The sequence below is a fragment of the Lepus europaeus genome, chromosome 12, assembly GCF_033115175.1.
Source record: "Lepus europaeus isolate LE1 chromosome 12, mLepTim1.pri, whole genome shotgun sequence".
Lineage (NCBI taxonomy): Eukaryota > Metazoa > Chordata > Mammalia > Lagomorpha > Leporidae > Lepus > Lepus europaeus.
In genome coordinates, this window is record NC_084838.1 from 42,278,322 (window position 1) to 42,295,524 (window position 17,203).

Here is a 17,203-nt window from a genome sequence, read left to right on the forward strand (position 1 = left end):
TGCACCAGTTTGTACTTTCTACGACAACTACATGACTATGTATGTGTACTGTCTTATCCTTTCATTGTGTTACGTTAGTGTTTGAGATACTGGTTGGATGAATAGGTGCTAGAGATTTTAAAAATTAAGACCTGCTTTCAGGAAAGCTCCACTGTCTATAAGCTTTAGACTAATAGCATATTTTAATTTGTTCTCTTAATTGAGTGTCCACGGTATTTTACCTCAGGTTTTTGACTTTGTTTTAATTTGTATAAAAGGAATGCAACCAAGGGTTTCATCCTTGCTCGTTAATGATCATTCCTTGGGGTCAGAACCTGAAAACTTATTACGACTAAGTAGTCAAGTTTGACCTTTCCTCTAGGGGCTATCCGGTCCAAGGGCCTCACTGCCCCATCCAGTTGCAGTAATGTTGGTATGTATGCAGGTAAAGGGTTCTATGCAAAAGAGGCTGACAACCCACTCTTGCTGAAAGTTTTCCCTCATGAAGAAAAACACTGGAGGTTGTGGACACCCTGAGCCAGTAGCACATCTCTGGAGTTGGAAATTTTTATTGTAAGGCACCTTGGGGCCTGGGGCCAAAATACCTGTTTAGGCTGTTTCTAATGCTGGTTGCCGGAATGGGAAGAAGAAGGAGAGGAGTTCCTCTTTGTCAGAAATTTGGTGACAGCATTCAGAGCCATAATCAAGCTTGCTTCTGAGTTTGGGATAAACAGTAGTAGATATATCAACTTCCCCAAATCTACAGATTTTGCCTTATAAGTTTATGAGACTAGGATGCTAATGTCTGGCCCTTTTCTAAAGAAATTGCCTTTGATGGTCACTGTTTGCCTTTTTGATTTCCTCCCCTTTCACTACATTCTCATTGATTGATTACACTTCAGGCAATCAATATGTAAAGAAGAGTAGCTTTTAGGAGGGTTTGCTTCTTGGTTTTAATTTAACATGGGAGAAAGAGACCCCATTCCAAGTAGACAAGTTGCTGTGCCATTTGTCCATACAGGTCATTTCTTAGGATGTCAAACATGCCTGAAAGCCTTTTTCTCCTTGAGATAGGAAGAAATCCAACTTGTGAAAATAATGGATCATGAGTAGGATTAAGCTTGAGGAGAGGAGTTGAAAAATATCTCTTGAAGGGAATGCAGAAAAGGTTTAGAGTTGCTAATGAGACCTCACCTGAGATGGCAGTTTAAATTTGTGGTATACTAAGATTTGTGATTTCTTTTGGTCCTAGTAGCATTCAACACTGGGAATAAAAAAGCAGAAACTAATGTATGTAAATTAGGCATTCAGTATACTGAGTGAATAGGATGGATTTGTCTATTGAAGTTCTTCGTAGTAAAAGAACAGCACGGGCAAGGGATTTGAGGAAGATGCTGACCAGAGTATCTGAATCAGTGTGTCCTAGGAGCAGCTGTGTATGGCAGTAAGTGAAGCCGTGAGGTGACCAGTACGCTTGAGAATAGGGAGTTATCAACACATTCGTTTTTCAGTGAGGTTCATGGAGGTTAAGGGAAGACGTTAACGCTGAAAAGCTAGAGGCCCATCTAGACGTGGTAGGAAGTTTGTGACTGAAATGGATGGAGGCAAAGATGATTGAAGCAACATAATGACATGCAAAGTTTTAAGTATCCTCTGCATGAAAGAAAGTCGGTGATGGCAGGAGATAGACGATGAGATTATATCTTGTCCTTCATGTTTGTGTTACCCCAAAGCTGGCACATGCACAAATGATAATCATGAATAGATGTTTCCTCATTTCAGATTTGTAGTCAATACCTGAATCACAAAGGTGTTGGAAAATAATGTTGAGAAATGTGGCCATTTTTAAAAGTACAATAAGATTGTTGAAATGTCATGAAAATCAGTAAATTCATTCCTACTTTATCTGCATGCATGTTGTTGGGATGGTAAATGCTGGATCTGTGGCAGGAAAGCAAGAGGCAAGGAAAATGGAACCAACCAACCATCTATTATAACCAGCCATCCATGTAGCGTTTGTGAATGTGATTACTTTATAACATTGGCTGACTTTTACATAGACATGGAGCAAAATTAGGCATCTTCAGTATTGTCTGGAGTAGGTTGACTCTTGATAATCTGCATAACCATCTGTACAGTGCATGTAAGCCTGTGTAAACATGCATATGTACCACTACCTACACAGGACAGCCCACAATCTGGGCCTTACTCCATGAATATGGCTTTGAAGTGCTTATTAGTATAGAGTCTAATTAAAAGAAATGCTGCTCAGAATATTAAGCGTTTGATCAGAACATTGCAGCCTATAACAAAGTTGCTTTAAATATACTATATATGTTTCCCCCCAAAAAAAGGTTATGGCATTTAAGACGACCTCAAATATTTCTTGTTTTAAGTTAGATGGTATACAAAAGCCCCACTTTCCAACCCCCCTGGAAACCCTCTGACTCCTGACTCCTTAAGGGGTGTGTGTGTGTGTTTGAAGTCAGTCTGTCATTGGAACAGAAGCCCTGTGGAATCAGGGCAGGGTTTCATTCACTACTGTGTCCCCAGCACCTATCACAGTACAGAGAAGGTGCTTAAGACATGAAATGGATGAAATGTAAAATGTGATCCAGGTAGGTGTTTCTGAATGTATGTTTTATTGGATTATAGAAGGACATAATCATGTTTTTAATGTTTCTATGCAACAAACATAGCTTGTTACATCTATATTTTTATCTTAATCCTACTGAAAGCAATCATAATAAACATTGAAGCCAAAAAAAAAAAAAAAAAAGTCTGCTAGGCAAGAGGATATCTTTTCTGTTCATCCAACATTGACTACCTGTGGTCCATGACTATGCTAAATGAGTAACAGTGTAACCAACAGGAATTTTAAAGGAGGTGGGAATGGAACAATTAGATTTGTTCTTAAGCCATAAGTAGCAGTAATGTAAAAGAATGTTTGGAATGGAAAAAGCCTCAGTAACAGACTTAGACTGCAGTTACTCAAACCCCAGATAAGAAAAGAGCCTTTACAGGAGCAGTGACTGTAGGGTAGCAGAGGAATGATGGATTCAAGAAATTGTGTTTTAAGAGACTGAGAGAACAAGCTTCCATCAGCTTGTTCACTCCCCAAGGTGCTGCAATGCCCAGGGATGGGCCAGGCAGAAGCCAAGGAACCTGCAGCTCCTTCTGGGTCTCCTACTTTGGTGGCTGGGGACCAAGAACTTGGGTTATCTTACACTGCTTTCGCAGACACATTAGCGGGGAGCTGGCTCAAAAGTGGAGCTGCTGAGACTTGAACTGGTGCTCAGATGGGACTCTGGCATTGCGGATGGTGGTTTAACCCACTACTCCATAATACCTGTTCCAAACTGCTATTTCTAATACCCACTCTGGCTGGCTGGCTGGCTGGTCAGTTCTAGTCAATGCCAGGCTTAGACAAACAGACTCTTTACCAAAAACAATACCTCTATCTTATTAGAAATAATGTTTAGGTAGTCTTGATTGGTACTCATGTGTCTCAGTGGGTCTACTGCTTATCTAGGGTGGTCTTGAGGATTGCTGGGCTGTAAGGTCTCTTGAAGCCTAGGCTCAGAATTGATATGCCTTCACTTTATATTCTGTTACCATAGTGAGTTTCTGAAACAAGAGCCAGGGGCGGGGAGAGACTCCACAGTTGATGGGAGGGTTGCAAAGTTACATTGTCGAAGTTGTAAATATTTGGAGAACTGAGCAATCTATAGCATCCATCCTCTACTCAGTGGATAAAGTCCTTGTCCTCCCAGTTTCTGATTAAAGAACAATCATCCAATGGGTCTGTTGAAACCAATTTGGACCCACCCAGAGTTTCCGATTCAGAGGATATGGGGTGCCAGCAGTTTGTTTTTCTAACAAGTTTTCAGATGGTTCTGAGGCTGCTGGTCTGCAGATCACAATTTGAGAACCCTGTGCTCTGGATTTCATTCAACCTCATTTTAACAAAAATTGGGGTTTTTCCCGTTATTTTTCCTATCTTGACTTTTAGTGACTTTCTACTTAGAGTGATGTTTGGTGACTAGCAGCATCAGCCTCACCAAGACCTGGGGAGTGATTCCCATGCATGTCAACGTTTTAGAAGCACTCCTTGTGGATCATTGTTAGCAAGCAAGTGTGCCTCTCTTTCCAATGTTCTCATTTTAATAGCACCACCACTCAAACAGCTGCCAAGGCTAAACAAATTGAAATCCTACTTGATGACTTTCATATATTCCACATTTAACTCATCAGCAAATTGTATGGGGTATGAGGATTTAATCTGCAAATCCACCATGTCTGCTACAGTCCTCATCCAAGGTGCCATCATGTCTCATTGGAGCTAGCACTCTAGTTTCTTACCTAGTCAGTCTTCTACACTCATGGCCCCTGCATTTTCCTCCATTCACCACAGTGATCCTTTCAAAGTGTGAGTCAGATCATGTTACCCACCCTCAAAATCCTGCAGTAGTTGCCCATCATGTCTAGGGTTTAAAACCAAGGTCCTTTTTGTGGTTTGCAAGGCTTAATGTGAACTGCCGTGGCCACCAGTCCCCTTTCCCAAGCCCACTCTAACAACTCTGCCCGTATTTTCAATATCTATTCCTTGTGAGCAGAATGCTCTTCACCCAAAAGACCTTCTTCATTTATGCCTTCCCTGACCAGTTCCTCTAATGTAAGTAGCATCTATTACTCCTTATTCCCTGATCCTGCTTTCTTTTTCTTCATTGTGCATATTGCTACCTAACATCTGCTTTCCTGTCTCCTCTAGAATATTGTAAGCTCTAAACCCATCATCTTCATTTTTAGTCATGCCTGAAACCAGATACCTGAAGTGCATCCCTTATTTTTCCTTCTTCCTTTCCAGAACTGCTGGCCACTCAGTACTGTCTGTAAAATGGTATCTCAGACAATTCACTTCTTCCATAGCCCCTTTTTTGACTAGGTGATTTCTCTCTCTCTCTCTCTCTCTCTCTCTCTCTCTCTCTCTCTCTCTCTCAAGATTTATTTATTTGAGAGAGTGTTACAGAGGGGAAGGTCTTCCATCCCTTGTGGGTGCAGGGGCCCAAGCACTTGGGCCCGTCTGCTGCTGCTTTCCCAGGCAGGCCATTAGGGAGCTGGTTCAGAAGAGGAGCAGCTGGGCCAGGATCCGGAGCCCATATGGGATGCTGGGGCCACAGATGGAAGCTTAGCCCACTACACCAAAGCTCCGGCCTCTCCTTCTCAAGGATTCAGCTGAAGTGTGTTCTTAGAAGGTACTCCCTTGCGGAACACTTACTGAAATACTGCTCTATCACCCCACATTTGGCCATGACTTCTTTTCTATCTATTTTACATTTTTATCTCCCTATCGGACTTCTACGTTTATGAGGGAGATTCTTTTTCACTTATCTTCATACATCCAGTGATGTTCACAGTACCTGATGTACAGTTAATGCTCTGTAAATGTGTTCAGTTAGTGCCCAGGTAAGGAAAGGGTCTTAGACTAAGATCTCTCCTCTTACCATTCTGTGACATTTCCCTTTTTTCCTGGCCTTGATCAAATTGTACCTATTAATCTAATGATCGGCAGGTCCCAAAATTATTCCAGTTGGGGAATCTCAGTTCTTTTAGATAAGAGTTTATGCTATATTTGCTGATGTTTAATAAATCCATTGTCATTCAGAAATGTATTTTGTGTATTTCCTACTAGTAGCATGAAAGGAGGTATGTCTTTACCTTTTTAAACGAGTTTGTGGTCTGGTTTTTCTCAATTAGAAACCCAGACCCAGATAGGGGTAGAATAGCTTGTATGACATAACAATTATAAGCATGGACAAAACAAAAAACAACTGCTGGAGAAAAAGCAATTAGATCTCTGAAAGACAAGAACTGTCCTGTGTAAGAATGATTAATTTGGATTTTCATCTGAAGACTTGCTGCAACTGTATGGAGGCTACAATGCAAAAAGAAAGCCATAATCAACTGTGTTAAAATAAAAATAATGGACCCAGGCTGGCACTGTGGCAAAGCGAGTAAAGCTGCTGCCTAAGGTGCTGGCATTTCCTATGGGCACCTTTTCAAGTCCAGGCTGCTCCACATCAGATCCAGCTCCCTGCTAATGGCCTGGGAAAGCAGTGGAAGATGGCCCAAGTGCTTGGACTCCTGCTATGCACGTGGGAGACCTGAAAGAACTTCCTGGCTTCTGACTTGTGTTGCTGCCATCTGGGAAGTGAAACATTGAATGGAAGATTCTTTCTCTTCTCTCTTCCCTTGCCAAGTCTTTCAAATAACTAAATTTTTAAAAAAGATTATTTATTTATTTGAAAGAGTTGCAGAGGGAGAGAGAGGTCTCCCATCATTTGGTTCACTCTCCAGATGGTCACAACGGCTGGAGCTGCACTGATCCGAAGCCAGGAGCCAGGAGTTTCTTCTGGGTCTCCCATGTGTGTGCAGGAGCCCAAGTACTTGGGGCATCTTCCACCGCTTTTCCAGGTCATAGCAGAGAGCTGGATCAGAAGTAGAGCAGCTGGGACTCAAACTGGAACCCATGTGGGATGCCGGCACCACAGGTGGAGGCTTAGCCCACTACGCCCCATAACTAAATTTTTTTTTTTTTTTTTGACAGAGTTGCAGACAGAGACACAGAGGGAAAGGTCTTCCTTCCGTTGGTTCACTACCCAAATGGCCGCTGTGGCTGGCGCTGCACCAGTCCAAAGCCGGGAGCCAGGTGCTTCTCCTGGTCTCCCATGCGGGTGCTGGGGCCCAAGGACTTGGGCCATCCTCCACTGCCTTCCCGGGCCACAGCAGAGAGCTGGCCTGGAAGAGGAGCACCCAGGACTAGAACCCGGTTCCCATATGGGATGCCAGCGCCGCAGGCAGAGGATTAACCAAATGAGCCACAGCACCAGCCCGTAACTAAATCTTTTAAAAGAAAAAAGATGGACCCTTAGGCTGTCAGAATTACTGGATTTTGAGAGAGAAATTTCAGAAGAATCTTGTATATACATGTATACAAATAATTAGCTGACTAAAATGCCTGTATGCAGGAAGGTTCCAAGGAGTCCAGGTAAGCAATGACTGAAAGGCTGAGAGAACACAGTTCCCACCTTCCGGCTTGAGCCTGACCCAGCTCTGTGGCCACTAGAGGTGTTTGGGAAGTGAACCATGTTCACAGCACAATCCCTCTACCTCTCTCTCATATAAAGAAAAAAATTTTTTGAAGATCTATGAAACAAAAACAGACACAAGAGACACATGGACAAATCAATATCATAGTTGGAGATTTTTTTTAAACTTTAATAAGTATAAATTTCCAAAGTACAGATTTTGAATTACAGTGGCTTCCCCCCCCCCATAACTTCCACCCGCAACCCTCCCATCTCCTGTTCCCTCTCCCCTTCCATTCACATCAAGATTCATTTTCAATTCTCTTTATATACAGAAGATCAATTTAGTATATATTAAGTAAAGATTTCAACAGTTTGCGCCCACACAGAAACACAAAGTGTAAAGTACTGTTTGAGTACTAGTTATTTCAAAGAACAATTTAAAATAGTAGGGATACAGGAGATTTGAACCACAATACAAGCCACCTGTAGAAGTGCAATTATAGAACACTACAACCAAGAACTACAGAATACACATTCTTAAGTGTACTTGATATGTATATCAAATGGCTCATATGCTGGCCACAAAACAAGTACAGTAAGTTACGAAAGGTTGAGATTTTACTATATGTGCTCTGTGAACATGCAGATTAAAATCAGAGGTCACTAACACTAAGCTGTTTAAGAAACTTCCGGTATTTGAAAAATGAACAGCACACTTCTAAATAATTCATAGGTTGAAGAAAAAATGACAGGAATGTTAGAAACTATTTCAAGTGAAATGACATTGAAAACACTTTATCAAAGTTTATGGGATGTTAGATGTTTTCTCAGGTTAAAAAAGGAAATTTATATGCGCTACCGCGGCGGCCATTGGAGGGTGAACCAACGGCAAAAGGAAGACCTTTCTCTCTGTCTCTCTCTCTCACTGTCCACTCTGCCTGTCAAAAAAAGAAAAAAAAAGAAATTTATAGACTCAAATATTTTTTGGAAAAGAAAAATGTGTAAAATCAGTGACCTAGGTCTCGTCCTGTAGTAAAAGAACAAATTAAATCCAATGGAAGAAGAAAATAATACTGATTAGTGCAGAAATAGAAAACAGGATGGGCATTTGCTTCAATGGGTAACACTGGGGAAGCTCACGTCACGTATCAGACTCTCTGAGTTGAAGTCTTGGCTCCACTCCTGATTCCGGATTGCTGCTAATGCTCCCTGTGGGAAGCAGCAGGTGATGGCTCAAGTAGTTCAGTGCCTGCCACCCCTGCAGGAGATCCAGATTGAATTCTAATTTGGTTTCGGTGTGTCCCAGCCCTGGCTATTGTGGGATTTTGGGGAGTAAATTTGCAGGTGGAAAAATCTCTCTCTTTGTCTCTCTGCCTTTAAAAGAAATAATATTTTTAAATAATATAAAACAAGAGGGGCCAGCGCTGTGGCGTAGTGTGTAAAGCTGCCACCTGTGGTGCCAGCATCCCAAATGGGCACTGGTTCAAGTCCTGGCTGCTCCACTTCGGATCCAGCTCTCTGCTGTGGCCCGGGAAAGCAGTGGAGGATGGCCCAAGTGCTTAGGCCCCTGCACCCACATGGGAGATCCGGAGGAAGCTCCTGGCTCCTGGCTTTGGATCGGTCCAGCTCTGGCTGTTGCGGCCTGTTGGGAGTTAACCAGTGGATGGAAGACCTCTCTCTCTCTCTCTCTCTACCTCTACTTCTACCTCTGCTTCTCTCTCTGGGTAACTCTTTCAAATAAATAAATAAATCTTAAAAAAAAGGAAAATTATCAAAATGAAAGATGGTTCTTTGAAAAGACAAAATTGGTAAGTCCCTGGTAAGACTGATTTTTTTTTTTTAAGGAAGGAAAAAAAATGAATATCGAAAACAACTTACTTCAATATATTTGAAAATTTAGAAGAAATAATTAAATTCCTGGCATTGAAAAATGAACTTTGGCATATAAAATTTTTAAGGCATTTATTTGAGCAGTGAATCATGAATTGAGCAGCTCTAAATTGGAAGTGGTATGAGGCTCCATTAAAGAGGGTTAAAGGGAAAATTTTTATAGGATGAATCTGGGAGAAGAGCAAAAAAATTATTTGGTTGACATGCCTTATAATTGCCTTATTAGGCCTATTTGGGCTATACAGATGAGAAATTCTAGACAATACAACTAATGCCCAATTGTCTACCTATGTTTTGCTGAGCTTAATTTTCATTTTGTTTACTAAGGCATCCTGTTTATTATTTTTTATTTCATAAAAGTACCTTTATTACAAGTTCATTATGTGGAGAAGCTATATTATTCCACCCAAAGAATTCATAAATATTGATAGAATCATATGTTCCATTTAAAAATATCAAAAGATCACATTTGAGATGGTAAAAATGATATCCATGGGCTTTAGTCCAACTTCCAAGAGGTCCAAGGAAATCCTCATGCAGCCAGGGTAGCAGGAGTAGTCAGGTTTCCTCATGTGAAGAATTTACAGCTTAATTTCTAGACACAACAGGAAGGGCTAACATTTTTGTGATCAACAAGGAAAAAAATATTCCTAGTGATGCTTCTGTATGGATTGATTCCCAAGCATTCAACTTTACATGAAAGTGAGCACTTCTGTTCTATGGGCCTTTTGCATTCACGATTATTATCGTCTCTCCTTTTCATCACCAAGGTTATTGGAAACACTCTTTGAATATAACACGATATCGGGATGTGGCCAATAAAATCTAAATTCATCGGCTCATATGTGATTGAACTTTCAATGAGAATAGCTAACGGGTATTCCTGTTCGAAGTCCCGATGACAAAGAGTGAGCCTCTTCCCTAGAAATCCTAGTAAAATCCCTACAGAGTTTCAATTTGAGCATTTCAGTTTTCTGAAATGAAACTTGGCATAGGCTTTCTATTCATCTTCCAGATATCTTGGTTCCTATAGCTGAAAACTGATGTTTCAATATGGGAGCTGTGTTGGCCATGTGTTGAACTGAGAACTTGCCATCCTCTGGACCTTACTTTAGATACTTGAGATAGAACAGGAAACCAATGGGGTCATGTACGTTCACTTTGATGTCACATAAACTTAGGAGATAAAAGAACTCAAAGAAGTCTGTCTCAGTGACATTTATAGTATAGTTCATTGTGCTGAGGTTGCAGATTATGTATTATAGGCGTTCGTCTAATTCTAACATGGAGCCAAGATGCAGTGCAGGTTACAGACAATTCGGCAGAACCACGAACAGAGACAAAAACATGAGGAGCCCTCCTAGCACACCAGAAACCTTCATTAAGGCATCCTGTTTAAATTATTTTGACATCTGAAAACCAAACTAATTCAAGATGAAATTTTTATTTATAATTTTTTTTTTGACAGGCAGAGTGGATAGTGAGAGACAGAAAGGTCTTCCTTTTTGCCGTTGGTTCACCCTCCAATGGCCACTGCAGCCGGTGCATCTCGCTGATCCGAAGCCAGGAGCCAAGTGCTTCTCCTGGTCTCCCATGCGGGTGCAGGGCCCAAGCACTTGGGCCATCCTCCACTGCCTTCCCAGGCCATAGCAGAGAGCTGGCCTGGAAGAGGGGCAACCGGGATAGAATCCAGCGACCCAACCGGGACTAGAACCCGGTGTGCCGGCGCCGCAAGGTGGAGGATTAGCCTGTTAAGCCATGGCACCGGCCAAGATGAAATTTTTAAAAATAAGAATAGGCTTATATCTAGTAAAGAAATTGATTTCATTATAAATAATCTTCAAAGAAAACTCCAATCCAAAATAGGTTTTAGCGGGGGGGGGGGGTTATTTACTTATTTGAAAGGCAGTGAGAGAGAGAGGAAGGAAGGAAGGAAGGAAGGAAGGAAGGAAGGAAGGAAGGAAGGAAGGGAGGGGACACAGAGATCTTCCATCTGCTGGTTCACTCCAATGGCTACAATGGGTAGAGGTGGCCCAGGCCAAAGCCAGGAGCCAGGAGCTTCTTCCAGGTTTCCCAGGTGGGTGGCAGGGGCCCAAGGATTTGCGCTATTTTCCACTGCTTTCCCAGATGCATTAGCTGGGACCTGGATTGGAAGTAAAGCAATTGGGGCTCAAATCAGTGCCGATATGGGATGTTGGCACTGCAGGCAGTGGCTTAGCCTGCTGTGCTACAGAACCAGCTCCCAAAATAGTTTTATTGGTGATTTCTATTAGATATTTAAGGGAGAAATGATAACAATCTTACACAAACTCTTATTTTATGAGGTTAACATAACCCAGCATAACATAACCTGATATGTTACAAGAAAAGAAAATTACAGACCAATATCCTTCATGAATGCAGAAAAATATTTATGAAAATACTGTTGAGGGGCCAGCGCCATGGCTCACTTGGTTAATCCTCCGCCTCCAGTGCTGGCATCCCATATGGGCGCTGGGTTCTAGACCTGGTTGCTCCTCTTCCAGTCCGGCTCTCTGCTGTGGCCCAGGAGGGCAGTGGAGGATGGCCCAAGTGCTTGGGACCCTCCACCTGCATGGGAGACCAAGAGGAAGCACCAGGCTCCTGGCTTCGGATCGGCACAGCACCGGCTGTAGCGGCCATTTTGGGAATGAACCAACAGAAGGAAGACCTTTGTCTCTGTCTCTCTCTCTCTGTCTATAACTCTACCTGTCAAATAAAAAAAGAAAAAATAAATAAAGAAAGAAAATACTGCTGAGTCCAGAATATATATAAAAAGAATGTTACATATCCCTGGAATGCTAGATTGGTTTAAAACTCAAAAAAATCAATGAAGGGGCAGGCATCTAGTATAGTGGTTTAGATGCTACTTTAGGTGCCTGAATCCCACATTGGAGTGCCTGGGTTTGAATACCAGCTCTGCTTATGATTCCAGCTTCCTGCTAATGAGTACCCTAGGAGGCAGCAGATGATGGCTCCCATGTGGGAGACCCAGACTGAGTGCTGGGCTCCTGGCTTTTGTGGGCATTTGGGGAGTGAACCAGTGGATAGAAGAGTTTTGCCTATCTCTGTCTCCCTTTCAAATAAAATGGAAATTTTTTTAAAAATGAAATTTTCTTATAGTAAAAGAATATATCTCACTTCACTAGATGGAGAAAAAACCTGAAAGTGAAACATTGATCATTTCTCCACTGAGGTCAATAATAAGATAAGGGTGTGCACCCTAACCAGTTTTTTTTGTTTGTTTGTTTTGTTTTTAGGCAGAGGTAAGAGACGGACTGAGCTGTCATCTGCTGGCTCACTCACCAAATACCCATAGTATCAGGTCTGGGTTGAGTTCAAAGTTGGAGCCAGGAACCTGTCTAGGACTCCTGTGTGGGTGGCAGGAACCCAATTAATTGAGTCATCACTACCTCTTCCCAGGTTCTGCATTGGCAGGAAGCTGGAGTCGTGAACTGGGAATCAAACCGAAGTACTGTGATATGGGATATAAACATCTTAATTGCCAGATTAAACACTCATTCCAAGTCTTATCATTTTTTAAAGATTTATTTTTGTTTATTTGAAAGTCAGAGTTACACAGAGAGAGAGAGAAGGAGAGGCAGGGGGAGAGAGAGAGAGAGAGAGAGAGAGAGAGAGAGGTCTTTCATCTTCCATCCATTGGTTCACTCCCCAGTTGGCTGCAACGGCCTGAGCTGTGCCAATCCGGAGCCAGGAGCCAGGAGCTTCTTCCAGGTCTCCCTTGCGGCTACAGGGGCCCCAAGGACTTCTACTGCCTTCCTATGTCATAGCAGAGAGCTGGATTGGAAGTGGAGCAGCTGGGACATGAACCGGCGCCCATATGGGATGCTGACACTGCAGGCAGTGGCTTTACCCGCTACGCCACAGCACCAGCCCCAAGTCTTATCATTTAGATTCAACTTTAACCCTAGGCAATGCAATAAGGAAAGGAAATGGAGTAAGAAGCATAGAAGAAATAGGGAAAGAAAGTGAAAGGCATACATGTTAAAAATTGAAGATGAAGTATAGCTGTCTATTAAAAAATGACATGATTGTTCACCTAGAAAATTTTAGGGAATCTTCAGAACAATTACTAGAACTTATACATGAATTTAAAATGTAGTATAAGATGTAATAGCAACAAATAATTTGAAAATTAAAATTTAAAAACTTCATTTACAGTAGAATCAAAGAACAAAACTAATTTAACATGACATGTACATGTATAAGACTTTTAATAAAGCATTGGTGAGAGAAATTAAAGACATAAGTAAATAGAAAAGTCTACCATGTTCATGGACTAAAAGACTCAATATTGGTTAAGATGTCAGTTCTCACCAAGTTCATCTATAGATTCAGTAAAACCCCTGTCAAAATCCCAAGAGGCATTTGTTTTTTAAATTGAGAAGTTGAATCTTATTTCATACAGAAATGCAAAGTGCTTGGAATAGCCAAAACAACCTTTACCATGAAGAACGTATTTGGGGGGCTCAATGCTACCTGATTTGAAGACTTACTTGAAATTTACGGTAAACGAGAGAAAGTGGTAGTGGTACAAGAGTCAGGAAATAAAATGGAATAGAATATAGTCAGAGCCGGCGACGTGGCTTAACAGGCTAATCCTCAGCCTTGCGGCGCCGGCACACCGGGTTCTAGTCCCGGTTGGGGCGCCGGATTCTATCCCGGTTGCCCCTCTTCCAGGCCAGCTCTCTGCTATGGCCAGGGAGTGCAGTGAAGGATGGCCCAAGTGCTTGGGCCCTGCACCCGCATGGGAGACCAGGAGAAGCACCTGGCTCCTGCCTTCGGATCAGCGGGGTGCGCCGGCTGCAGCGGCCATTGGAGGGTGAACCAACGGCAAAAAGGAAGACCTTTCTCTCTGTCTCTCTCACTGTCCACTCTGCCTGTCAAAAGAAAAAAAAAAAAAAAGAATATAGTCAGAAATAGACTTACACACATATAGTCAATTAAGGTTTTTTATAGAGGTCCCAAGGCTATTTAGTGGAAGAAGGAAACATTTTGAACAAATGATGTTGCTAACACGAGAAGTATGGAAAAAAATGAACCTAGTCCCTCATGTCACATCACAACAAGATTAATTTGAGGTATCACAGACCTAAAAGTAAAAGAGAAAAATAAGACTCTAAAAGAAAACAGTATGTTAATGACCTTGGGGTGGGCATAGATTTATTAAAGAGAATACAAAAAGGAATGAATAGAGAAGAAAACTGATAAAAAGCACTCATCAAAAGACACCTTAAATAAAGTGGAATGGGGCAGGTGTATTTGACGCGATGATTAAGATGCTGCTTTGGATGCCTCTATCCCATATCCAAGGGCCTGGGTTAGAGACCTGGCTAAAATGAACACCCCGGAAGCAGGCTCAAGTAGTTAGGTCCCTACTACCCACATAAGGGAGCTGGATTTAGCGCTCAGGCATTTGGGGAATGGACCAGGGGATAGAAGGTGTCTTTATCTCTCTGCCTCTCAAATAAAATTGTGTGTGTGTGTGTGTGTAAACAAAAGGGTAAACCACAGACTGGGAAAATATTTTGAATACATATATTTGACAATTTTGTATATAAAATAATCACTCCTGTAAGGCTATGTATCTTAAATATTTATTTATTTGAAAGTCAGTGTTACTGGGGGGGGGGGGGGGGGGGCGGGATATATGGCTGCAACCGTCAGGGCAGGGTTAGACCAAAGCCAGGAGCCAGAAGCTTCCTCCTGGTCTCCCACGTAAGTGCAGGGGCCCAAGCCCTTGGGCCATCCTCCACTGCTTTCTAGCACATTAGCAGAGAGCTGGGTCCGAAGTGGAGCAGCCAGGACTGGAATGGGTGTCTGAATGGGGTGCCAGGGTCACAGGCAGGGGCTTTTACCCTCCTATGCCACAATGCAGGGCGCTGTGTAAGTCTATTTTAAAACATTCCAAAATTAGGCAAAAATTTGAAACACAGGGATATATGAAAGGTCAGAAAGCACATACCGATGTGTCCAACATCATTAATTATATGAGAAATCAAAATTAAGCCCACAATAATGTATCATTTCATACAGACCAAGATGGAAGCCAAATGAAAAAAAGGAAAAAAAAAAAGACTGACCTATGTGTATCTGCTGGCTATCCACGCACTGGAGCCCGCATCTGCTAAGGGTGGGAATGGAAACTGGCATGGCCGTTTTGGACAACAGGTGACAGCTTCCAAAAAGGTGAATGATACCCTCACCGTGGGGCCCAACTGATCTGGGGAAGGTGGTTACACCTGTATTCATTTTTCGGAACTTAGCGAATCGCACCCTTCAATTGTGCACACCTTGCTCTCTTTATACTTTACCGTTGTAGAAGCCGTTCCCGGGGCGGTGGGGGGATGATGTCCTCCTCGGTTCCCCAGCCCCCACCACGGGTGAGCGGGAAAGAGAAACTTGCAGAGCTGGGGAAAGCGCTCCGCTAGGGCCGGCCCCGCCCTTCCGCAGCTGCGGCTGGTTGCAGTTTCGATTTTTCCTCCAGTTCTAAGTTCCCCGGCAGCTCCGCCTCCCAGCCAGGGTTGATTTCTTGGAAAATCTCTCCCCTCCCCGCTTGGCGTGCCCGCCTCCTCCAGCCCTGCTTCAAAGGCAGTCGGGCAGCAGCCGGGTGGGGTGGATCTCACCGGGCCCCGAGGCCAGCATGACCGCCGAGGAGCGGAGGAACCTGCAAGCCTTCAGCGACTATGTCAAGAAGATTCTGGACCCTACCTACATCCTGAGCTACATGAGCCCCTGGCTTGGGGAGGGTGAGTGGATGCCCAGCGGCGCCTGCCCGCCCCTTGGGGGCAAGGAAAAACAGAGCACTTGTTTTCCCCTTGCTGTTTTCCTTTTTAAGTCGGTGGAGATAACCAACCTTCAGAAACATTATTGGTTCAGGGTTTGAGGAGCTCTAGGAAACCCAGCTGGGGACACTGAGAACCAGCGTAGTGAAGTGACTCGCTTAGGGTGCACTTTTTTTTTTTTTAAGGTTCAAAGCTGGGGAAAGAAACTGTCCTTTTCATTTATTTCCTCTAACCTTTGAGTCGGCTAGGTGCCTGCCTTTGTCCTGGAATCAGAGATTGAAAAATAAGATACAGCCCCTTCCTTCGTATGCTTTCCAGTCCAGGGGTTTGCCAGGTTAGGGAGTGAAGGGTGAGGGCAGCTGTGCACAGAGGCTGGCAATACTGTGGCACACAATGCTGTCCGAAATCCAGGCAAGGTGGTGCCTCTGCGAGGTCTCATTTGTGCTTGCAAATGATGGAAAGTTCGAGAGGAGCTTGACTTTCCCCAGGCTGAATCAGGCTTTAGGACCGGTGTTTCCACTAGTGAGTAGCAAATCCCTTTGTGCTGGGGATTGGCAGAGGTATTCACACCTGGGGAGACAGGTGGGTGGTGTTTGCAAGGACTTCAGGTGAAAGACGGGACCTAGCACTTCCTTTACAGTCTTCAGGTGCCTTAATGCCTCTCCTGAAATGCTAATCAGCTTTTGGTATTTGCAGTGAAACTCCCAGGCAGGTACCTTGGGTGTTTATTGCTCTGTTAAACTAAACGCAGGTTGTGGAGTGAGCAGCAAAAGAATGCCACTAAGGAAAGTGCACTTTCACTTTCTAGTTGTACCCTGAGAGAAGTGTGGGCTCCTACAGAATGTGAGGCCACGCCTCCTCTAGAAATCCCTGGATGAAACCCTTCTAGTGTGCAGTCTCACCCACTCCTCCCTGTTGCAGCACGATCCCCACCTGCAGGGCTCCCCAAGCCTGGACCTTTGTCCTGAGTTCCAGACCTCCCCATTCAGTGATCTGCTGAACATGGCTTCCTGGATGTATCCAAGGCACACAAAATCAGAAGTCCAAATCTGGGAAATCCTTCATAGATCCTTGCTGGAACAATGAGAGAGGCGAGATGGCACATTGGAAGTTTAGTAGAAAGACCCTGGGACAGGATGTTGAGAGAGCCTGTCATTAACAAGATGAACAGAGGAAGAAGGAGCTAGAAAAGAAACTGGAAAAGAGCAGCCAGATATGTGTACAAAAAGGCATCAGGAAAGACCATGGCAAAGTAACATGGTGGATAATGGGTTGGTGACTGTGAGAACACAAGTACTGGGGCTGGTTCTGTGGTGGATCAGGTAAAGTTGCCACCTGCAGTGCCGGCATCCCATATGGGCACTGGTTCGTGTCCTGGCTGCTCCACTTCCAATCCAGCTCTTTGCTATGGCTTGGGAA

At 43.4% G+C, this 17,203-nt stretch overlaps 1 protein-coding gene across 3 annotated transcripts in view; it reads left to right on the forward strand.

Moving 5' to 3' along the window:
* The first annotated feature begins 15,554 nt into the window (after positions 1-15,554).
* The window catches only part of RIGI (RNA sensor RIG-I), a 72,100-nt gene continuing 70,451 nt past the window's right edge, over positions 15,555-17,203 (forward strand). For all 3 annotated transcript variants that reach the window (XM_062208105.1, XM_062208103.1, XM_062208104.1), the window contains exon 1: positions 15,555-15,748. In XM_062208105.1, the coding sequence (XP_062064089.1) occupies positions 15,643-15,748 (106 nt within the window). In that variant the 5' untranslated portion in view covers positions 15,555-15,642. The remainder of the gene's footprint in view (positions 15,749-17,203) is intronic.